This window comes from Bos mutus, chromosome 5 (assembly GCF_027580195.1).
Source record: "Bos mutus isolate GX-2022 chromosome 5, NWIPB_WYAK_1.1, whole genome shotgun sequence".
Classification (NCBI taxonomy): domain Eukaryota; kingdom Metazoa; phylum Chordata; class Mammalia; order Artiodactyla; family Bovidae; genus Bos; species Bos mutus.
This window is the reverse complement of record NC_091621.1, coordinates 53,180,327-53,205,784: the sequence shown is the minus strand read 5'-3', so window position 1 is coordinate 53,205,784 and position 25,458 is coordinate 53,180,327. Positions and strand designations below refer to the sequence as shown.

The 25,458-nt window shown below is 41.2% G+C and overlaps 1 protein-coding gene across 2 annotated transcripts in view; it reads left to right on the top strand.

The window, feature by feature from the left end:
* LOC138987950 (uncharacterized) overlaps nt 1-15,632 on the top strand; it is a 44,229-nt gene extending 28,597 nt beyond the window's left edge. The window contains exons 3-5 of one of the 2 annotated variants that reach the window (XM_070370944.1): nt 3,153-3,309; nt 11,340-11,494; nt 15,506-15,632. In XM_070370944.1, the coding sequence (XP_070227045.1) occupies nt 3,153-3,309; nt 11,340-11,484 (302 nt within the window). In that variant the 3' untranslated portion in view covers nt 11,485-11,494; nt 15,506-15,632. Of the gene's footprint in view, nt 1-3,152; nt 3,310-11,339; nt 12,390-15,505 lie in introns of those variants that run through there. The other variant, XM_070370943.1, reaches the window with a different exon arrangement.
* The last annotated feature ends 9,826 nt before the right edge of the window (nt 15,633-25,458 follow it).

The window sequence follows — 25,458 nt, the reverse complement described above, 5'->3', positions numbered from 1 at the left end:
AAAGCTAGAATGAGGCTTTCAGTATTTGCCTGTGTACTTACAGAGGAATATTTTTTTGAGGGTTTGAGCTGAGAATATCCATGCCATGTAAAGTAGAATCTTGACAAATCTGTACTCACAAACCCAATTATGAGGCTATCTATTTAGTCATAAGAAACACTTCTAAGCCATTGGAAACTAGCCATATTCCGGTAGGAGTCTCCAATTCCACCTGGATCTGTTCTGATAAGAGCAAACTTGAAGAATGATAATCTGTATCATAGTAATATATTTATCTCAAGCTTTCAGGGGAGTCATCATTGAAAAACTCATAAGCAGAAAGTTAAACTGTTGTAATAAGCTGATGGTGATGGTACAGATTCTTATTACTTTTGTTGTTTGGGTTGTTTTTCTTTTCTTTTTTTTAAGAACTCGGTAAACCACACTGAATGTTAACAATCCATCAGCTCTACAGGGAACATTTTTCACTCCCAGAAAATTCATTTTACCTCCAGAATCTGAACCTGTAAATGTAAAAGCTTTTTTTGTCTTATAAAAAGGCTTAGTGTTAATTGTTTCCACAAGGTTAGCCCAATTGATCTGAAGCACCTGTGCTTCTGGCAAATGTAGGACATTATCAATTTTAACCATTTGTTCAGCAAGCTCTTTTTGGACTAATGCTATTTATCCAGCTGGGTATACTGACCAGGACAGCGAAGATCAAAGCAGTTGGGGATTGTGTAACATCGAAGATCTGTCCTGGTCGTTAAGCCTGGAGCGTATGGACCTGATTACAAAACTCCTGCTTATATATCCTTTTAGGACCCTGATGAGTGAAAGGCTGTGCTGCCTGTAATGGCCATAACCTACATCAAGGATTCCTAGGACCACTTTTTAGGTCTTTCTGTGGTTCTTAGTTTCCTGCATGGTGAGCTCACGGAAAGCACCAGATGGAAACTCTAAAATGCAATTTGCAGCCTTGAGACCCTTGAGATCGTTAAGAGAATAAGTTCAAAGGGGTGTGGGAGGAGGCCTGGGGAGCTGTGTGTGGCCCTGTCTAGGATGGGCCTGCTTCTGCCCTTGCCAGGGAAGAAGGCTGGGAACCGCACCCCCATCCCCATTCCTGCCCGGCTCCCCCTACCCACCCCCACCCCCCACAATGGCAGGAAGTCAGAGGAGAGCACAGGAAAAGACACTCCTCAGGGGAAACAGCCATGGGTTTCAGTGAAAGCCTGAGGGCTGGGGACCAGAGGACCCAAACAGGAAGAGGAAAAATACAAGACGGTCTGGAGAGAAAGGAAAAATGGAAAGAGCCAATATATATATATATATATATATAATAGTAATAAAAATGATGGGTTTATATGAAATCATGTGTGTGAAACTTTTGAAAATTTTATAGCACTATAGAATTCAAAGAATCAAGTTTTAAAAATGTGGAAAAAAAAAAATGGGATGACCTAGATGACTGGGATGAGGGATGGGTGGGAGAGAGGTCCAAGAGGGAGGGGATATATGTATATATACAGCTGATTCACTTCATTGTATGGTAGAAACTAACACAACATTTTACAGCAATCATATTCCAATTTTTTAAAATTTTAATTAAATTAACAAAAAAACAAAAACAAACCCCACTGGCTATATTGACCTGAGAAGCAAGAAACCAAAGGAAGCAACTTGAAAGATGCAAAAGTGGCAGGCAGTGCTGGGTGCTCCCAGCTGCCTTCCCTGGGCAGGGCCAGGCCACAGAATGAGAGAATCCATTCCCACCAGGCACCTCACAGCCTGGCAAATGATTACTCTCTGAATGATTCTGGCTTCACCCAGCTGCTTGGAAAGGAGCTTGCAGGAAGGTAGGTGGGAAGGGATTGCAGAAAAGCTGCTGGCATGCCTCTTCCCTTTCTGAGTCTGAAAGCTGCTCAGAGAACTTTAAAGGCTGACAGCTAAATTTAATCAGAGTTAAATTACTGAAATGAAGATGATGTTCTTATGCAACACAAATGAAAGGTGGTTCTGCCAGCACTTTCCCTACAAGGTAATGGTACAGACTCCCAGGAGCAGTCTGGCAGTTTGGCAATGTTATGAATTCAGGGGAGGCAGGAAATGTGAAAATCCGGTTCATTGCTAATATTGTCTTCTGGGGACTTGGGGGCCTGTGGGTTCAACAGACAGGGTTCCACAGCTGGTGTTCTGTGATGATGGTGCTCACTCGCTGGCAAGTCTGTGAAATGCTTCAGACATGGCATCTTAACTGTATTCTATATTTAAGACAGCCATTTTTTTCCCCCTCAGGAACTCCAAATGTTTTCTGCCAAAGGAACTCGCATAAACGTTACAACCTGGGACTTGGACTGAATGGAACATTAGTTTATTTCCAGAGACTCTGACAGTTTGATTTTGTGCCAGTTCTGTCCTTGTTAAAAATGGACAGAGTTGGCTCTAGTTCAGACTAATTTGCCACATGATTTATTTTCTTTAAAAATAAATGTTAAATCAACTGTGATTTAACATTTAATGAACATAATCAGGTTCGATCCCTGGGTCGGGAAGATCCTCTGGAGTAGGAAATGGCAACCCACTCCAGTATTCCTGCCTGGAAAATTCCATGAACAGAGGAGCCTGGCAGGCCACACAGTCCATAGGGTTGCAAAGAGTCAGACACGACTAAGTACACATGTATACAACAGACGTAATCTTGATAAGGTGGGACAAGAAGGGCTCTTTACCTCTGAGGCTGTCCTCCCCAAAACCCATCAACCCATCTAACCATGAGGAAAACATCAGATAAAGCCAAATTGAAACACATTCTATACATTACCTGACTCATACTCCTCAAACTTCATCACAGACAAGGAAAGTCTGAGAAACTGTCACAGTCCAGAGGAGTCTGAAGAGATGGAACAACTGAGTGGGAACAGGAAAGGACATTAGGTAAAAACTAGGGAAGTCTGAATGAAGTACGATCTTTAGTGAATAATGTCCTGTTACTTTTGGTTTCTTAGCTGTGACAATGTCCTGTACTTGCTGATGATGTAAGATGTTAAGGGAAACTGGGTGTGCGATATACGAGACCCCTTTCTTTGTACTATCTTTATAACTTTTCTATAAATCTAAAGCTGTTCTAAAATTAAATGTTTATTAAAAACATAAATGTTGGACTTCCTTTGCAGTCCAGAGGCTGAGACTCCGTGCTCCCAATGCAGGGCACCCAGGTTCAATCCCTGGCTGGGGAACTAGATCCCACGTGCACCAGCTAAAGATTCCATATGCCACAACAAAGACTGAAGATCCTGCGTGCTGCAGCCAAGACCCGGTGCAGCCAAAGAAGTAAGTGCTTTAAAAAAACGTAAATGTCAGTTTGGCTGTTGTTCTTAAATGAAACCAATCATTTAAGTCTACTCGTGTTTCCACTTCTGCTTGATTTAAATTCCTGTCCTGTTATTGCTGATAATTTACCAAGAGGAAAATTGAACCATAAAGACAGAACTGAACACATGGTGAGGGACGGTGTGGTAAAGGGAATATTGTGCTTCTAGAACTCCTCTTCTTGCTTCATCATCAGGTACCTGACCTATGGGCCTTGCACAATTATCTCCTGCCAGGATACTGGGTGATAAAGGAGTTTCAGGAGTCACCTTCTTAAGGGTTGATGTATTTTGATAGGATATTTTGGAAAAAGCAAGTCCTAAGGAATGATTTTCATGATGGTGAAATTTCCATAAAAACATACAGTTGGGTAGGAACAGAGACAGGCTCGCTCCATGGGTCCTCAAGCCCTTTCTACTCATGGGGCCAGCCCCTGCTCAAATAACACAGTATTAGGGCTGTGGCCATTAAATCTTATGCCTAAGGTCATGACTTCTCAGAGTCCATCTGGGATAACGTGACTTCTCATTCAGGTCTATGCAACACAGTCAGTGTGGGAGGGAGTCCTGGAGTCCATAATAGCAGGAGGAATCAGCCTTGTCAGGGATGACCTGTACTTTGCCTTTTGGTCTTTAATAACCTGAACATTGTTACCGGCTATCTAACCAAACCCTGCTACTGTTATAACAAAAACATGGCAGACTTTGTGCTCATAAAAACCTGAGTTCAAATCCTCACTTCTAGGTTTGCACTTCTGGCTGGGTGGCCCAAGTCAGGCTGCTTAATCTCACTGACTTCCAGGTTTTCCATCAGCACCAAAGCTGATGGTAATCTTGCTTTGAAAGATTGGTGTGAGGATAAACTACACTGGGTCTGTAAGAGCCCCTTACCCAAAGTCTGGAATACAGTAAGCTCTGAACAAATATTCTTTCCCTCCCCTTTTCCTTCCTTTCTCACAGAGCCAGGTCGGTGGAGACAGGCACCGTCTGGACAGCTCAGACCTTTCACAAATGTTTCTCTCTGTTTTCATGAGATTAGCATTTCTAATAGGATCAGAAATTCTGCTAATTCATTGATCATTAATCCTGAGGTGTACAAATAATCCCTTCTGATTTCTGCAGAACCAAGCAAATGCTCTTTGAGGACATACATTTATTTATTATTATTTTGCTGTTATTTGGGGGAAAGGCCTAATTTTATCCCACCAGAAATTGTCTGGGCAGCTCTCTTGCTCGATGATGATGGTTTGTTGAACCCAGGATCTCTGCAAAGTAGCCCCTAAAAATGATCATTGGAAGCAAGATGGGAACCGTCTGCCAGCAGGATGCCTTGTTGGGAAAGATGCCAGTACAGTTTTGATAGAATTATGGGAGCAAATACATAACACACAAAGCACCTGAGAAGGCTTAGAGTGGTAGGGGAAAGGATGCAAAGAAACAAAAAAGCTTAATCAGTTAATTAAAATAAAAGGCAAGTGGCCAGGCATGGTGAACTAGAAATGAACACTTAATACAGAGACAATCTGAAGGTGGAAAGGCTGGGGAAAGTTCCGATCTGAAACCCCAATAGGAGATGGAGAAGGAAAGCACTCCCAACACACAGGCCAGTTATACTTCTGATAGCAGCGTCTTCACAGTGACCGTATTTCTGTTATGTTAAGTGTATCAAGTGTGTGTTGTTATATCCAACCTTGCTCATACTGAACTGTTTTCCTATGGTTGGGATATAGTTTGTTTCCAGATCTTTTTATTAGAAAGTATTAGAAAGTAGTATGGCCATAATATGTTTTAAGATTCTTCAAATGCTATGATTTTGTTACCTCAAGTTATTTCTACTTAAATATCAGACATTTATTTAGTGCCCAATGTGTTCAGCGTGCTGGGGTAACAAGATGAGTAAGGTACGGGCTCTGTACCCAGGATACTACACTGAAGACAGAATGTAGTGGAGACAGATGCTTATTAAGATATTTTACTTCACCTTGAGAAGTATCATAATAGAAGTAAGTGCCAAGTTCTATGATCTAATGTGTAAAATTCGTTTGTACTGTACATGGCATAGTAAATGCTCAGTACTAAAATGACAGTGGTGATGATGATTGTAGCCATCCCATTTCTGATAGAATCATTTAAATGCTGCTTCCCATGATTCACATTTATAGAAAAAGAAATAAAATCAAGAAAGCCCCAAAACGTGTTCTTTGATCTACAAAAATTGATGATATAAATTCAAAAAAATTGAAATCATCTCAAGTATCTTTTCTGATTACAATGCAGTAAGATTAGATATCAACTACAGGGAAAAAAACTATTAAAAATACAAACATATGGAGGTTAAACAACACACTTCTGAATAACCAACAAATCACAGAAGAAATAAAAAAAGAGATCAAAATATGCATAGAAATGAAGGAAAATGAAAACACAACAACCCAAAACCTATGGGATACAGTAAAAGCAGTGCTAAGAGGAAGGTACATAGCAAAATACAAGCCTACCTCAAGAAACAGGAGAAAAACCAAATAAATAACCTAACTCTATACCTAAAGCAACTAGAAAAAGAAGAAGCACCCCAGGGTTAGTAGAAGGAAAGAAATCATAAAAATTAGGGCAGAAATAAATGCAAAAGAAACAAAGGAGACCATAGCCAAAATCAACAAAGCTAAAAGCTGGTTCTTTGAGAAGGTAAACAAAATAGACAAACCATTAGCCAGACTCATCAAGAAAAAAAGGGAGAAGAATCAAATCAACAAATGAGAAATGAAAATGGAGAAGTCACAACAGACAACACAGAAATATAAAGGATCATAAGAGACTACTATCAGCAACTATAGGCCAATAAAATGGACAACTTGGAAGAAATGGGCAAATTCTTAGAAAAGTATAACTTTCGAAAACTGAACCAGGAAGAAATAGAAAATCTTAACAGACCCATCACAAGCACAGAAATCAAAACTGTAATCAGAAATCTTCCAACAAACAAAAGCCCAGGACCAGATGGCTTCACAGCTGAATTCTACCAAAAATTTAGAGAAGAGCTAACACCTATCCTACTCAAACTCTTCCAGAAAATTGCAGAGGAAAGTAAACTTCCAAACTCATTCTATGAAGCCACCATCACCCTAATACCAAAACCAAAGATGCCACAAAAAAAGAAAACTATAGGCCAATATCACTGATGAACATAGCTGCAAAAATCCTTAATAAAATCATAGCAAACAGAATCCAACAACATATTAAAAAGATCATACATCATGACCAAGTGGGCTTTATCCCAGAGATGCAAGGATTCTTCAATATTCACAAATCAATCTATGTGATACACCACATTAACAAATTGAAAGATAAAAACCATATGATTATCTCAATAGATGCAGAGAAAGCCTTTGACAAAATTCAGTGTCCATTTATGATAAAAACGCTCCAGAATGTAGGCATAGAAGGAACATACCTCAACATAATAAAAGCCATATAAGATAAACCCACAGCAAACATTATCCTCAATGGTGAAAAATTGGAAGCAGTTCCCCTAAAGTCAGGAACAGGACAAGGATGCCCACTCTCACCACTACTATTTAACATAGTTTTGGAAGTTTTAGCCACAGCAGTCAGAGAAGAAAAAGAAATAAAAGGAATCCAAATTGGAAAAGAAGAAGTGAAACTCTCACTGTTTGCAGATGACATGATCCTCTGCATAGAAAACCCTAAAGACTCCACCAGAAAATTACTAGAGCTAATCAATGAATATAGTAAAGTTGCAGGATATAAAATTAACACATAGAAATCCCTTGCATTCCTATACACTAACAATGAGAAAACAGAAAGAGAAATTAAGGAAACAATTCCATTCACCACTGCAATGAAAAGAATAAAATACTTAGGAATAAATCTACCTAAAGAAACAAAAGACCTGTATCAGTTCAGTTCAGTTCAGTTGCTCAGTCGTGTCTGACTCTTTGCGACCCCATGAATCACAGCACGCCAGGCCTCCCTGTCTATCACCGACTCCCGGAGTTCACTCAGACTCACGTCCATCAAGTCAGTGATGCCATCCAGCCATCTCATCCTCTGTCGTCCCCTTCTCCTCCTGCCCCCAATCCCTCCTAGCATGAGAGTCTTTTCCAATAAGTCAACTCTTCACATGAGGTGGCCAAAGTACTGGAGTTTCAGCTTTAGCATCATTCCTTTCAAAGAAATCCCAGGGCTGATCTCCTTCAGAATGGACTGGTTGGATCTCCTTACAGTCCAAGGGACTCTCAAGAGTCTTCTCCAACACCACAGTTTAAAAGCATCAATTCTTCGGCACTCAGCCTTCTTCACAGTCCAACTCTCACATCCATACATGACCACTGGAAAAACCATAACCTTGACTAAATGGACCTTCATTGGCAAAGTAATGTCTCTGCTTTTGAATATGCTATCTAGGTTGGTCATAACTTTCCTTCCAAGGAGTGAGCGTCTTTTAATTTCATGGCTGCAGTCACCTATATAGACAACTATAAAACACTGATGAAAGAAATCAAAGATGACACAAATAGATGGAGAAATAAACCATGTTCATGGATCAGAAGAATCAATATAGTGAAAATGAGTATACTACCCAAAGCAATCTATAGATTCAATGCAATCCTTATCAAGCTACCAATGGTATTTTTCAGAGGACTAGAACAAATAATTTCACAATTTGTATGGAAATACAAAAAACCTTAAGTAGCCAAAGCAATCTTGAGAAAGAAGAATGGAACTGGAGCAATCAACTTGCCTGACTGCAGACTATACTACAAAGCTACAGTCATCAAGACAGTATGGTACTGGCACAAAGACAGAAACATAGACCAATGGAACAAATAGAAAGCCCAGAGATAAATCCATGCACCTATGGACACCTTATCTTTGACAAAGGAAACAAGAATATACAATGGAGAAAAGACCATCTCTTTAACAAGTGGTGCTGGGAAAACTGGTCAACCACTTGTAAAAGAATGAAACTAGAATACTTTCTAACACCATACACAAAAATAAACTAAAAATGGATTAGAGATCTAAATGTAAGACCAGAAACTATAAAACTCTTAGAGGAAAAGATAGGTAAAACACTCTCTGATGTAAATTATAGCAGGATCCTCTATGACCCACCTCCCAGAGGAATGGAAATAAAAGCAAAAATAAACAAATGGGACCTAATTAAGCTGAAAACCTTTTGCACAACGAAGGAAACTGTAAGCAAGGTGAAAAGACAGCCTTCAGAATGGGAGAAAATAATAGCAAATGAAGCAACTGACAAAGAATTAATCTCAAAAATATACAAGCAACTCCTGCAGCTCAATTCCAAAAAAATAAGTGACCCAATCAAAAAATGGGCCAAAGAACTAAACAGACATTTCTCCAAAGAAGACATACAGATCACTAACAAACATCTGTATGTCTCAGATGCTCAACATCTGAAAGATGCTCAGCATCAAAAAGATGCTTGACATCACTCATTATCAGAGAAATACAAATCAAAACCACAATGAGGTACCATCTCACGCCGGTCAGAATGGCTGCTATCAAAAAGTCTACAAACAATAAATACTGGAGAAGGTGTGGAGAAAGAAGAACCCTCTTACACTGTTGGTGGGAATGCAGACTAGTACAGCCACTATGGAGAACAGTATGGAGATTCCTTAAAAACTGGAAATAGAACTGCCTTATGATCCAGCAACCCCACTGCTGGGCATACACACTGAGGAAACCAGAAGGGAAAGAGACACATGTACCCCAATGTTCATTGCAGCACTGTTTATAATAGCTAGGACATGAAAGCAACCTAGATGTCCCTCAGCAGATGAATGGATAAGAAAGCCGTGATACATATACACAATGGAATATTACTCAGCTATTAAAAAGAATGCATTTGAATCAGTTCTAATGAGGTGGATGAAACTGGAGCCTATTATACAGAGGGAAGTAAGTCAGAAAGGAAAACACCAATACAGTATATTAACACATATATATGGAATTTAGAAAGATGGTAACAATGACGCTATATGCGAGACAGCAAAAGAGACACAGATGTAAAGAACAGACTTTTGGACTCTGTGGGAAAAGGCGAGGGTGGGATGATCTGAGAGAATAGCATTGAAACATGTATATTATCATATGTGAAATAGATTGCCTGTCCAGGTTTGATGCATGAGGCAGGGTGCTTAGGGCTGGTGCACTGGGATGACCCTGAGGGATAGGATGGGGAGGGAGGTGGGAGGGAGGTTCAGGATGGGGAACACATGTACACCCATGGCTGATTCATGTGAATGTATGGCAAAAACCACCACAATATTGTAAAGTAATTAGCTTCCAATTAAAAAAGAAAATACAACACTGTAAAAAAAAAAAAAATTCAGTGATAACCCGTATATGCCTAGGCTATGCCAGCAAATAACAAAGATTATCAAGTTCTATCTAAGTGTAAAAAAAAGTTGCTCATGAAACAAAAACTTCTTTCATAGTGATGTTTTAATGGCATGATGTTATCCTAGCTTAAATGCTGTCAGATGGAATGACTTTGCTCTCTAAAGGTGACATGGGTCAGATAGAGCTATTTTCAGATTAGAGATTGGTCAGTTTAGTTGTAACTTCTATTTCTCTAAAAAATGTGGAATATATAAATATATGCATATTTGGTATCATACTTTTATTGGATCAAGGCAGATATGGGAACCCTAAAATTTTCCGTAAATTGTATTTTTTTGCATGTGATTCTGGATTTCCCACATTGCCTTCGGCAGCCAGGTCTACAGACCTGAACAATGGTTAATGTTTAAAAAGGTACAGAGTGTTCTGGTTAGCAGCCCTGCTCATTTCCTCTTCCTGATGGTGCTGTTGTGATTGTAGGTCTCAATAAAGGGCTTTTCATGACATAAAAATACATGAGAACTGATGCTCAAATCATACTGAATGTGAGATTAAAGTCCCTTGAAGATAAAGAAGTTGCAGCCTTAAAAAAGAAAAAAGAAAAACCTGAATTAGCTTGGATCTTTATGGGGATAGGTTTATAGTAGTACATGGAAATAATCCACAGGCACCACTGAAATAGGCATAAGGATTTCAGACAGGAAATAAAGGAAATGCTGCATTAAACTGAAAGCACAGTGGGATTTAAATAAGCCAAAGAGAGATTCTCTGGTGAGCATTTGATCAGGAAGCTGGCATTGGCTCACCCTCTCAACTACAGTAGTGGAAAGAGTGATGTGGTCTGCCCATCAAATCCAGAATACAAAGTGCTTTCCATGGGCCTCCGACTATTCTCTTTCCTCAGTTATTAATTCTGTTCTCATGAATCGCCTGCACAATGGTTTCTGAGAGCAGCGCAGTGCAGCTACTGACATTTCCCATAAATGATATGTCCAGTCCTTTTCCTACCAATCCAATTAGTTCCACTTCCTTCAAATGTTACTCAGCACTCCTCTGAGAAGCTCTCCCTGGTTACGCTATGGTCCTTCCTCTGCAAACCATCAGCAGTTATTTGTGGATTGATTTGCTCTGTATTGCTGGGTATTTACTTGCACTGGGCTTGGTCCTGGAGCTACACTGATGAGTAAACCCTAGTCACTGCCTTCATGGAGGTCACAGTCCACATGGAAAAAAATAGTCTAATAAAATGTGATCAAGTTGATGACTGAGATAGGTATGCAGGAGCCCGCACGCACTCATCTTCCAGGGTGTCAGAAGATTTCCTGGAAAATCTGATGCCAGAGTCTTCTAGGATGAGTATAAGCTGAGCAGGTAAAGGAAGGTGGGGAAGCACAGGTGGGATGTGCAGTGGGTGGAGGAGGCCAGGAACGGTATGACAGGCCGTGCACGTGCCATGCCATGCGTGGGTACATCAGTGGTCTTCCATTTGTTTTGAGAAGTTCTCTGAATTCAGGTTCTTTTCTTACAATTAAATTTTAAGATCTTCTAGGGACCTTGTTTTCTAATTATTTTGCCTTCTTCCCCTTGGGTCTATTACAGGAAAGAGTACGTACGTTCCACCATCCTGGGAAATAGTGCTGACTTACTGGCCACGTCCAATGCTAACAAGACTCTATGTGGCCGTGGAAAGACCATCATGTTTTCACCTGCAAGCCAAGACCCTGGAAAACACGCACATCTATGACTCAAATCAAGTATGTGCTGCCTGAATAGAGAAGCCATCCAAACCACTTACCAGAAGCTCCCCCATTCCCATCAAATACCATCATTCAGCTCTTTCATATTCTTAGCTTTTGTGATGGTGCTTTACATTTTAGATTCAAAAAACTCTGTGCCAGTATTTTGATTAATATTTCATTGAATAATTAAAAATATCACTGAGCAAGTGTGGAATAGATGTTCTAATCATCCTACAAAAACAGAAATTAGTCATTTTTTAATTAAATTATTGAAAGTCCCCTTTTAATAGGGATAGGATTGCCACCTCAAAAGTACAAATGCCAGGTGAGTCACTGTCTTCCCTTGATCCATCTGACTTTACTTAAAGGGAGTACTTAATGGGCATGCAGGCCAGTATGTTATGAATCTTTGAAAGCTTAGTTGAGTCCCTCTGATTCCCAACAAGAAGGTGGAATCTCACAGACTGAGGTTGAGGCCTGGAATGTGTGCATTTCTGGCCTCACATTTGGCCTCTAGGTAAACAGACCACCACACTTCCAAGGCTGCCAAATTGCCATCTTTCATGGATGGTTTTCATGGATGGTTAAATCTCACCCCCTCTCTCATTGCTTGGGGTCAGGGGTAGAGAAGGAAGGAGAGGTAGAACAACATCACGGTAAACTCATTAAAAAACACACCAAACAAGTTTTACAGGCTTTGCTGTCCCAAAGCTGTTGTTTCAAGGTCATGGCTTTAGAGGTGGCAGGTTTTCCCCTGAGCCCTCCTTCATGGAAACAGCCAGCATGTAGCTTGCCTCTGGAAAGAAGAAAAAAAAAAATCATGGAGCATGGAGGCAGGTGGCAAATTTTGGTCACTGAACCCTGAGCTTTGGAACTCCTAAATAATATGTGAGAACCTTTGTGTCTGGTGGCCCACAAGCAAAGCCTAAATAATATTTTAGTGTGAAGAAACTAAGGGCCCGTTCTAATTCCCCAAACTTTGGTGATATGCTAATAAACAAACACTCCATGGATGAGATGATTAGACAAAAGCCACTTTCAAACCCAAGGTCTGCATCACTGAGGGGAAGAGAAGTAACGCAATAATTCCTATCTGGTTAAACTTCACAGTATCTGTGTCAAGTAATGCATTTCAAACATATTAGCAAAACCTGTTCACGAACACTTTGGGAAAGCAAATTATGCAAACTGATTGGCTTTTGCTGTCAGCCTAGTGTCCTTATTTTTGTATTAGAGATAGTCATTTGTTATTGTTTGGTCACTAAGTCACGTCTGACTCTTTGCAACCCCGTAAACTGTAGCCCTCCAGGTTCCTCTGTCCATGGAATTTTCAAGGCAAGAATGCTGGAGTGAGTTGCCATTTCCTTCTCCAGGCAATCTTCTCAACCCAGGGATTGAACCCACATCTCCTGCATTGGCAGGCAGATTCTTTACCATTGAGCCACCAGAGAAGCCCTAGAAGTCCTCAACTCAGTAAGACAGTTATATAGATAAGAACCCGCGGTATAGCACAAGGAACACTACTCAATACTGTAGGGACTTATATGGGGAAACGATCTTAAAAAGAGTGGAAATATATGTATGTATAACTGAACTGCTTTGCTGTACAGCAGAAACTAACACAACACGATAAATCAATTCTACTCCAATAAAAATTAATGTCAAAAAAGACAGTTACAAAGATGGCACAAGATAAGACTTCTAAGTCCTCACACACTAGATATATAAAGATGATCTGCTTCCTTCTTTTCTCCTACTATTCTTTCCAGCTTGGTAGTTGATCACCTAACCAACTCAGGGTGCTTCTGTGTTCATGATTTCTCTCCTGGGAAGATCTGAAAACTCCTTGAGGGTGGGACCCGTGTCTGAGGTGCTTCCCACAGAAGGCTGTGTGTAGTAGGTTTGACAGTAGGTGCTCCATGGAGACACATTTCTAAACCTGCATGAATGGCTTCACTCTTGTCTTCCTTTTCTTCTCTCTCAATGACGTACAAAAGATGATAGGACAGCATAAAATGCTTTTCAATACTTCTATGGCTTTTCCCAGATTTAAAAACTAGAAACTGACAGGAATGAAACTGAAGGAGAAAAGTATTTCTTAACATACATTGGCCCTGGAGAAGGGAATGGCAACTCACTCCAGCATTCTTGCCTTGAGAATTCGATGGACAGAGGAACCTGGTGGGCTATAGCTCATGGGGTGGCAAAGAGTTGGACACGATTGAGTGACTAACACACGCACAACATACATTGGTCTAATTAAAGGACCATGCCTGAATTTCCCAACAAGGACAGCATTACTGGAGAAATTACCCTCTAAGCAGTTTGAAAATACAGACTCAGCAATGTGTAAGTTTAAAGCAATTATCTGGTCAACAGGGCATTTTACAGATAACTCCATAGCTTTCCTAAATACAACTCTGTACTCCATTGTAAAACACCAGCACGCCTGCAGCTGTTTATTGATACCATCAACCAAGAGGTAGGGAATATTTGGGGAGACTTGGGCTCCTACAGGTTCTACAGGGTACTTTCCAGGTGGCACTAGTGGTAAAGAACCCACTTGCCAATGCAGGAAACATAAGAGACAAGGGTTGGTTTGATCCCTGGGTCGGGAAGATCCCCTGGAGGAGGACATGGCAACCCACTCCAGTATTCTTGCCTGGAGAATCCCATGGACAGAGGAGCCTAGTGGGCTATACAGTCCATGAGGTCACAAAAAGTTGGACATGACTGAAGTGACTTGGCACACATGCATGGGCTTCTACAGATAGATGATTTTGATTCACAGATACAGAAGGACATTTGAGATGACCAAGTCTTTCATTTTACAGATGAATAAGCTGAAGCCAGAGAAATGATTGTTTGCCTTCAATCACAGGGCTAGTTAGAAGTTGAGCGAGGTGGAAATACCTATAGCCAATAGTTGCTAGTCCAATCCATTCATTTAAAAGATGTTTATTAAATGCTTACTCCTTGGAAGGAAAGTTATGACCAACCTAGATAGCATATTCAAAAGCAGAGACATTACTTTGCCAACAAAGGTTTGTCTAGTCAAGGCTATGGTTTTTCCTGTGGTCATGTATGGATGTGAGAGTTGGACTGTGAAGAAGGCTGAGTGCCGAAGAATTGATGCTTTTGAACTGTGGTGTTGGAGAAGACTCTTGAGAGTCCCTTGGACTGCCAGGAGATCCAACCAGTCCATTCTGAAGGAGATCAGCCTTGGGATTTCTTTGGAAGGAATGATGCTAAAGCTGAAACTCCAGTACTTTGGCCACCTCATGCGAAGGGTTGACTCATTGGAAAAGACTGATGCTAGGAGAGATTGGGGGCAAGAGGAGAAGGGGATGACAGAGGATGAGATGGCTAGATGGCATCACTGACTCAATGGACGTGAGTCTGAGTGAACTCCAGGAGTTGGTGATGGACAGGGAGGCCTGGCGTGCTGCGATTCATGGGGTTGCAAAGAGTCACACGACTGAGCGACTGATCTGATCTGATCTGATGAACCTAATATATTAGAAATATTGACTAGTACAACATGATCCTTATATACTCAGGGAATGTATAGTCTAAGAAGGGAAGAGAGACATGAGAAACATTTTTATAGCACAATGTGGAGTAGTAGGTGTAAAGGTTACCAGGAAAGACAGGTAAGGAGACGTGAGGCACTCACTTTGGGCTCAAAATTTAAAGGGACACCAGAAACTAGGTAATCAAGATAAAGAGTACTATCAAGATTAAGTTCAGTACCACTCATTTTTTCCTTTTGTTTCAAGTTCCAGTGTGGCTCAGCATGGCACCGTTGCTAATCCTGTCTTTATCTAACTTTATCTAACATGTGCATATTTTGTTCATCGTTAACTTTTTGCATTAATTAAAAAAATTTTTTTGACATGTACACACTACTTTATTTATGTATTTGGCTGTGCTAGGTCTTCATTGCTTTCTCTAGTTGTGGAGATCGGGGACTACTCTCCAGTTTCAGTCATGAGCTTCTCATTGCAGTGCCTTCTTTTGTTGCAGAGCACAGGCTCTAGAGTGTGCAGTCTTCAGTAACTGAGGCACACAGGCTTAGCTGCTCTGTGGCATGTGCAACCTTCCCGGACCAGAGATCGAACCAGTGTCCCCTGCATTAGCAGACGGATTCTTATCCAATGCACCACCAGGGAAGTTCAACTTTTTGCATTAATTTTGTTTGTTAGAGTAATACATTAAAATGCTCTTTATCTGCATTGCTGAGTGTTTTTGGTGTTCTCCACTAACACTTTGTACCTTAAGCAGGGACCTCTCTCTGCTCGCCAGGGGAATCTAGGGGACACTGCATAAGAATGGGAGGAAAGAGGATTCTTTGTGCGTGAGTTCCAGCAGAATTGCCAGGTTTTCAGATTTTGCTTCCGAGAGACCTACAGGTGAAGAGGTAGAACCTTTTCAGCCAGAGCAGCTCTGCCTTGATCTATTTTTTTGGCTAACATTTTGGGTAAGCGTTTGTTAGATTCCTGGTTTGGTAGAAAGGGATTCTTAGGTCTAAAACGTGTTTAAAAAGTTCCTGCAGCAACGAGAAAAGACTAGATTCACACGCATAAGACCCATCACATGCAACGTGGGGCTTGTGTTAGGGGTTGAGGGTCAGAATAAATAGATGAAGCGGACACGGCATCAAGGTCCAAAGAAGCCAGAGGGTGACTGACCCACCAGAGATGTCATGGGTATCGAAGCTCAGCTGTCTGCTTTCGCCCCTCGCTCCCCTTGGAGAGAATGTTAGCACATGTCTGCTCGTTTTACCGGACCAAATGGCTTGCATGCCTTTCTTGTCCACCAGAGAAAGGGCCAAGAAGGATAATTTTTTTAAAAAAATTTGACTATCACACCAGAAAGTGTGCTTTTCTCAGACAAACACTCAATAGATTGTGAGGGGAAGGACAGAGCCAGAGAAAGAAAGCATCTCAGAAATGATTCCTAAAACTGAACTGAGTACAATGTAGTCAGAACTTTAAGGGGGCTGTCACATTGCACAGCTCTGAGGGGGTGCCTTCTCATTGTGGTCTGTGTCCGTAGCACCCTGTGGAGTCACACAGGGCACAGCTGGTTGAGTATACAAGGCAGCAATGGTTTATGAGAGTCTTCAAAATACCACAAGTGAATAACAGCTGTGTTCATACTTGGCCATCCTCATTCAACCTATCAGACTTTCTGTTTGTTAACAAGTTAGATTTTGACATTCTGGAAATTTTCTCCATCAAGATGGTTCACTTTTCATTCTCTTGAATCCCTGCAATTATTGGGGAAGGAGGAGGGATGTGTGTATAGTGAGAAGTGATGAAGGGGACAGGAAACTGGGAGGCCACTGAGAGTAAAATCGGTGAAGAAAGATTTCAAGATCAGAGGCAAATTTATTATATTGGTTGGGTTATATAAAAGCAAATCTGGTAAGGGCAAGTTCAGGGCAGAAGATGCAAAATGGACCCTCATAAACTCCCAGCAAGGCATAACTTGTTATTTCTGAATGGCTCTGTGGGGGTATGTGTTCAAAGTCTAAATTATATGCATATTTAAAAATTTAAAGCAGGTTTTTAAACTATGTATAGAGTAACATCACTTTGCCAACAAAGGTCCATATAGTCAAACCTATGGTTTTTCTAGTAGTCACGTACGGATGTGAAAGTTGATCCATACAGAAGGCTGAGTGCCAAAGAACTGATGCTTTCAAATTGTGGTGCTGGAGAAGACTCTTGAGAATCCCTTGGACCACAAGGAGATCAAACCAGTCAATCATTGTTTTTTGAATTTGTTTTTTTTTTCAATTTATTATTTTTTTAATTGAAGGATAATTGCTTAATAGAATTGTGTTGGTTTCTGCCAAACATCAACATGAATCAGCCATAGGTATACTTTAAGTCCCCTCCCTTTGGAATCTCCCTCCCACTTTCCTCTTCATCCCACCCTTCTAAGTTGTTATAGAACTCCAGTTTGAGTTCCCTGAGTCATACAGCAAATTCCCACTGGCTATCTATTTTACACATGGTTGAAGCAGGTCAGGCAGCAACAGTTAGAACTGGACATGGAACAACAGACTGGTTCCAAATAGGGAAAGGAATACGTCAAGGCTGTATATTGTAACCCTGCTTATTTAACTTCTATGCAGAGTACATCATGAGAAATGCTGGGCTGGAAGAAGCATAAGCTGGAATCAAGATTGCCGGGAGAAATATCAATAACCTCAGATATGCAGATGACACCACCCTTCTGGCAGAAAGTGAAGAGGAACTAAAAAGCCTCTTGATGAAAGTGAAAGGGGAGAGTGAAAAAGTTGGCTTAAAGCTCAACATTCAGAAAACTAAGATCATGGCATCTGGTCCCATCACTTCATGGAAATAGGAAAACAGTGGAAACAGTGTCAGACTTTATTTTTTTGGACTCCAAAATCACTGCAGATGGTAAGTGCAGCCTTGAGATTAAAAGATGCTTACTCCTTGGAAGGACAGTTATGACCGACCTAGACAGCATATTAAAAAGCGGAGATACTCCTTGCTAGCAAATGTCTATCTAGTCAAGGCTATGGTTTTTCCAGTGGTCATGTATGGATGTGAGAGTTGGACTGTGAAGAAAGCTGAGCACTGAAGAATTGATGCTTTTGAACTGTGGTGGTAGAGAAGATTCTTTAGAGTCCCATGGACTGCAAGGAGATCCAACTAGTCCATTCTAAAGGAGATCAGTCCTGGGTGTTCATTGGAAGGACTGATGCTGAGGCTGAAACTCCAATACTTTGGCCACCTGATATGAAGAGTTGACTCACTGGAAAAGACCCTGATGCTGGGGGGGATTGGGGACAGGAGGAGAAGGGGACGACAGAGGATGAGATGGCTGGATGGCATCACTGACTCAATGGACACGAGTTTGAGTGAACTCCGGGAGTTGGTGATGGACAGGGAGGCCTAGCGTGCTGCAGTTCATGGGGTCACAAAGAGTCGGACACAACTGAGCGACTGAAATGAACTGAACTGAACTGAATGTAAGTTTCCATGTTCCTCTCTCCATAAATCCCACCCTCTTCTTCCTCCCCACTCCCGTGTCCATATGTCTGTTCTCATGTCTCTGCCCTGCAAATAATTTCATCAGTACCATCTTTCTAGATTCCATATATATGCATTGCTGCTGCTGCTGCTGCCACTAAGTCGCTTCAGTCATGTCCGACTCTGTGTGACCCCATAGATGGTAGCCCACCAGGCTCCACTGTCCCTGGGATTCTCCAGGCAAGAACACTGGAGTGGGTTGCCATTTCCTTCTTCAATGCATGGAAGTGTAAAGTGAAAGAAGTCGCTCAGTCGTGTCAGTATTTGTTTTTCTCTTTCTGACTTACTTCACTCTGTATAATAGGCTCTAGGTTCATCCACCTCATTAGAACTGATTCAAATGCATTCTTTTTTATGGCTGAGTAATATTCCATTGTATTTATGTACCACAAATTCTTTATCCATTCATCTTTCGATGGACATCTAGTTTGCTTCCATGTTCTAGCTATTGTAAATAGTGCTACAATGAACACTGGGGTACATGTGTCTTTTCCAACTTTGCAAACCAGTCAGTCTTAAAGGAAATCAACTCTGAACAGTCTGGAAGGACTGTTGCTGAAGCTGACACTCACGTACTTTGGCCATCTGATGTAAAGAGCTGACTCACTGGAAAAGACCCTGATGCTGAGAAAGATTGAAGGCAAAAGGAGAAGGGGATGACAGAGAATGAGATGTTTGGATAGCATCACCGACTCAATGGACATGAATCTGAGCAAACTCCAGAAGACAGTGGAGGACAGAGGAGCCTGGCTAGCTACAGTCTAAGTAGTTGCAAAGAATCGGGCATGACTTAGTGACTGAACACACACATATAATGACTCCACCAAAAATACATAGGGATACAGGGGGAGAAATGTGAGTTTATATGTATGTAAGCAATGATCCTCTGGATACTGTGGTTATGGATGTTTCTTTTTCAGCTTTACTGAGATAGAGTTGACTGACATATAGCATTATGTAAGTTTAAGGAGTACTGTGTGTTGATCTGATAATTATATACTGCAAATGATTACCATCATAACTTTAGCTAACACCTCCATCACATTATATAATTACCATTTCTTTTGGGGAATGAAAACATTTAAGGTTTATGGGGCTTCCCAGGTGGGGCTAGTGGTAAAGAACCTGCCTATCAATGCAAACTCAGGATACACAAGTTTGATCCCTGGGTTGGGAAGATCCCCTGGAGTAGGAAATGGCAACCCACTCCAGTATTCTTGCCTGGAAAATTACACGGACAGAGGAACCTGGTGGGCTATAGTCTATGGAGCTATGAAGAGTCAGACATGACAGAGTGCACACACACACATTTAAGATCTACTCTTTTTGCAACTTTGAAGTATATACTGCAGTATTATTAGCTATAATCACCATACTATACATGAGATCCTCAGAACTCATTACTGGAATTTTTTGCCCTTTGTCCAACATCTCCCCATAAACCCCACCCTTGGCCCCTGGTAACTACCATTCTACTCTTTTTTCTAACACCTTTTGTAGTTTCTATTACTTTTAAGTGAGTTCTTACATACTGCAAGGAGATCCAACCAGTCCATTCTGAAGATCAGCCCTGGGATTTCTTTGGAAGGAATGATGCTAAAGCTGAAACTCCAGTACTTTGGCCACCTCATGTGAAGAGTTGACTCATTGGAAAAGACTCTGATGCTGAGAGGGATTGGGGGCAAGAGGAGAAGGGGACGACAGAGGATGAGATGGCTGGATGGCATCACTGACTCTATGGATGTGAGTCTCAGTGAACTCCGGGAGTTGGTGATGGACAGGGAGGCCTGGCGTGCTGCGATTCACGGGCTGCAAAGAGTCGGACATGACTGAGCGACTGATCTGATCTGATCTGATACAGTATTTGTTTTTCTCTGTCTGACTTATTTCACTTAGATTAATGTCCATAGGTCCATTCATGTTATTATAAATGGCAAGATTGCTTTTCCTACTGACTAAAATTTCAGTCTGACTGAAATTCCTCATGGCTGACTAAAATTTCCTTTTCAAATATATGGGTGATTTTTTTCCCTAATTCTCTCCTTTTACTTTCCTAATTTTTTGGAAAGATTTATTCACTCAACAGACATGTCTTGAGCACCTGTCACATGCCAGGGGTTTTCCAGGTGCAGGAGATAAAACAACAAATCTCATGGCACTTAGATTCTAATGGGAGGATCTAGGCAACAAAGGAAATAATAAAGTATGTCATGATATGGAGAAAAATCAAGTGGAGAAGCATATCAGGAACAATGGGGTGGAGATTTGTGGTTCTTATTTTATTTTATTTTTTTAATATTTATTTTGGGGACTTCCCTCATGTCCAGTGGCTAAGCTTCCAAGCTCCCAATGCAAAGGGCCCAGGTTTAATCCCTGGTCAGGGAACTGGATCCCCCATGCAACAACTAAGAGTTCTCATGCCATAACTAAGACACAAATAAATATATTAATTTATTTGGCTGTGCTGGGTCTTAGTTGCGGCATGCGGAATCTAGTTCTCTGACCAGGGATCTAACCTGGGCCCCCTGCCTTGAGACCCCAGAGTCTTAGCCACTGGACCACAGAGAAACCCCAGATTGTGGTTTTTAAAATAAGTGTCAGGAAAGGCTCAGAGAAAGGTGAGATTTAATCAAAAACTGAGTGTAGGTGAGGGAATAAGTCTTTCAGGAGTCTGTGGAGAAGCATTTCCATGCAGAACAAATAACACGCAAATAATGCATGAGGTGAGGACAGAGCAGGCAAGAGGAGGAAGGTAGCAGGATCTGAGGTTAGAAAGGCAATGAGACTGATCATGTGAAACTAAGGTCTTTACAAGAACTCTACTTCTACTCTGAGTGAGATGGAAAGCCATTGTCTGATTTTGAGCAGCAGAGTTACATGTCCTTGCTCATCCTTTGTTGGTACCCCTCTGGATGTGTTGGGAATAGTTTCTAGGAGAGGAAGGTGGAAGCAAGAAGACCAGTCGTGAGGTTCTTTCAACAGTCCAGGGAAGATGTTCTGGTGGTTCAGACTGTAGTGGTGGTGACGATGGTATGGTACTAGATATATTCTTAAGATGTGACCAACAGGATTTGCTGAAGGTTTGGATGGATAGAGTGAGGGGCCAAGAGAGATCAAGGAAGACTCCAAGGTTTATGGCGCTAGTTAGAGTTGCCATTGACTGACACAGGCACATCAGTAGGAAGAACAGTTGGGAAGGTGAAGACCAGGGGTTCAGTCTTGGACACACTGTATTTGCAATGTCAAGGAGGGATGGATCTGGAGTTGGGGGTAGGATACAGGTGGGAGAAGGAGCCTAGGCCGGAGTGTTACATTTGGGAGTTTGTTAACATGTCTATGGCCGAGAGACTGAATGAAATGACCAAGAGTGCCTTTAAACAACAAAGAGGTGTCCAAACCCTGGCTTCTGGAACACTCTAGAGTTAAGTTCATGGAGATGATAATGAGCCAGCAAAGGATGCTGAGAAGGAAGAAGTGAAGGCGAAGGATAACCAGGAGCTCATGATATTCTGAGCCTTGTGAAAAGAAAAAGAAAAAAAAAAAAAAACCTTTTTCAAGGAGAGAGATTCATGATCAGTGTCAACTGCTGTGGATTGGTTAGGTAAAATGAGAGGAAAAGTTGTTCATTGACTACAGCAACTTGAAGGTCATGGCTGACCTTGACAAGAACAGTTTTGGTGGAGTGTGCGCATGAAAGCCTGATTGAAGTGAGTTTAAGAAAGAATGGGAGGAACCGGAACCAGTGAACGAAGACAATTCCTGTAGAGTTTGCTGCAAAGGGGAGAAGAGAAATAGATCTGTCGTTAGAAGTGGAAACGGGGCCAAGCGAAGGGTTCTGTTTATTTGTTTAGAGAGATGGGAAAAATAAGAGTTGTTTTATTGATAATAATGATCCACAAGAAGGAGAGGAAAAATTGATGGTGCAGAAAAGTGAAAAGACACTTTCTGGAGCAGTGTCTGTGCATAGGCAAGGGGAACTGGCATCCAGTCCCGAAGCGAAGGGAAGGCAGGGCTCAGGTCAGATAGTGGCAGAAGTGGTGCGGGAGAGAGTGGAAGCTATCTTCTGGTGGCATTTATTTTCTCACTGAAACAGGAAGCAAGTGTGAAGAAGATGAACACGTATTACTTAAAGACAAGAAAATCAGGAAAAAAAAACTTAAATATGCATGAACTTTCAGTTGGCAACATCACTTCCAGGAATTTTTCTTAAGGAAATGATTAAAGAATTTTGTCAAGATGTTCTCTGGCAGGATTTTTTGTGAAAGCAAAAAGTTAGAAACAATCTCAGAGCCTCACAGTAGCAGCACTGACTTTCAAGTACATGAATTGATATGGAAAGCTATTAACTATAGCTTTCCATAGTCCCAGGTGGTGCTAGTGGTAAAGAACACACCTGCCAATGTAAGAGGATGTGAAAGATGCAAGTTCAATCCCTGGGTCTGGAAGATCCCCTGGAGGAGGGCATGGCAACCCACTCCAGTCTTCTTGCCTGGAGAATCTCATGGACAGAGGAGCCATAGGGTCCATAGGGTCACAAAGAATCGGACACGACTATACATTTAAAAGAAAAACAAAGTTCCCATGTTTGTAAAAAATATATATTTATTTGTAGATACTTATCTATATGTATTTACATGTTTAAAATTGGCAGTCCATGACAAATGGGATCATAGATTTCTGATACTTTTTGTTGACTGTATTTTCTGATCTTTCTATAACAAGCAGAATGAGAAACTTGCAATAAGAAAGCAGCAACACAAGAACCAGCTCGGTGTATCTGTGCTGTGCGGCACCTTTAGATTTTTGGGTGACTCTCAAGAGGTCCAGGGCCTCTTTGCCCTGGGTCCTTCCACATCCTGCAGGACCCTCTTGCTTGATCCAACTCAAATGTTGCCTGTATAGTCCTGTTGTATGTCAGCAAGTCCCCTTCAATCTATGCCTGTTAGATGCTGATTGATATCCACAGAAGCAGCTCCTGCCTGCTTGCTAACACATGTATGTATGTCTGGCCTTCTCTCGGAGACTCGCTTGAATTGTGACATGCTGCCTGGTGTGGATCAAGTAAGGCCCACTGGCCTGTTAGAAGAAACTGCTGAAATTTCTCAGGAAGACCCTCATGATCATCTCTTGGTCAGATTGGTTTAGGCCATTTGTTACGTATAAGAATAATCATATTACTTGATATGTATCATGGACATTGTCTCAGTAGTATGTGAAGTGGGTATAAAGCATATATAGAAAGTTATACTTCCACTGATCTGTTGCATGCAATCTAAGTTTAAAAAAGCGTGCTGCCTATGGCACACCTTGAAGACAACCCTTAGCCATCCATTTTTTAGACAGATTGCTGCTCCAAGCCTGTACTGTCTAAGAATTCTGGTGCTCCTCCATCCCACGAAGGACTCTGGGTATTTTTTTGATGGCTATCTGCCTTGTTTCCGCAATGTGCCACTTACCTTTGAAAACAGCTGCTCCACACTTAAAATTTCCAGCCCTAAGTTGTCATTTCTCTGAACCATTTGCAACTTATGCACTATTAATGTTTGGACTACACTGGATAACTTTGGAGGTTAAAATTGATTCATGCAAATAGATGACTGAGTAAGCAACAGAAACATGACCTAGAATAATCTCACGGTTTGCTATTGCATAAACATGTTTTATAATCTGTTTAACAGCAAACTTGATACTTCCTGAATGTGCCAACCATAACATGCCCTTTTCTGTTTGACAAGAGAAAAAGAAAAACCAGCTTTTTCTTCTCATTCATAATCAAGGAAATTATTAAACTAAGAAAATCTGATTGCCCTTAGTAAATACACTTTCTTGTGCGCTCCTTTTCATTCTGGGTTCTTTTATTATCTTCTTGTGTGGAGCTGGGACAAAGGCACTTCTCAGAGTTGGAATGGTGGCATTTAACCCCAGGTTTATGATTTTCAATACACCTGCCTGACTCTGACCAGAGACCAAAACAAGCATCACCAATAATGGGAGAGATTGACATTATATGTCACTTGATATGAGTCACTGAGAGAAACACCCCCACTTCCATGATGTGTATGTATGTGTGTTAGTTGATCAATAGTGTCCAACTCTGCGAACCCGCAGATGGCAGCCCGCCAAGTCCTCTGTCCATGTGATTCTCCAGGCAAGAACACTGGTGTGGGTTGCCATGTCCTTCTCCAGGGGATCTTCCCAACCCAGGGATCGAACCCAAGTCTCCTGCGTGGCAGGCAGATTCTTTACCATCTGAGTCACCAGGGAAGCCCCCACTTCCATGATAGTTCTGGCAAAATGCAAATGATCATAAGGAAACACCATACAAACCCAAACTGAGGGAGATTCTACAAAACAACTGGTAGAAATCTTCAAAAACATAGCAGTCATGAAAGACAAGTCCAGATTGAAGATCAAAGAGACATCAAAAGTGAAGGTGACATATTATCCTGGATTGGAACCAGAAACAGGAGAGAAAAATGGGGGGGGGTAGTACATACTAGAATAATAAGTGAAATTTGAGTGGCATGAATGGATTACATGGTGATACTGTGTAAGTGTCAACTTTGTGCTTTTGATGGCTGAATTGTGGTTATTATGTGGGAAAATGTCCTTGTCTTTTTAACAAATTCATATGGTCATATCTAGTGAAACTAGGGCATTATGTCTGCAACTTTCAATTATTTCAGGGAAATAGCTCATAAAGATAGATAGAGATAGAAACACACATAGATAACGATAAAACATAAGTATACTTACCATTCCTCTTAAAGTGAGAATGTTCACTATCATCATAAAACAAACATCTGTAGCTACAGACAGTTATTATTGCAGGCAGACACTTTACCCTCTGAGCCACCAGGGCAGCCCTATTATTATATATAAGATATAAATAGATAGTATCCATCA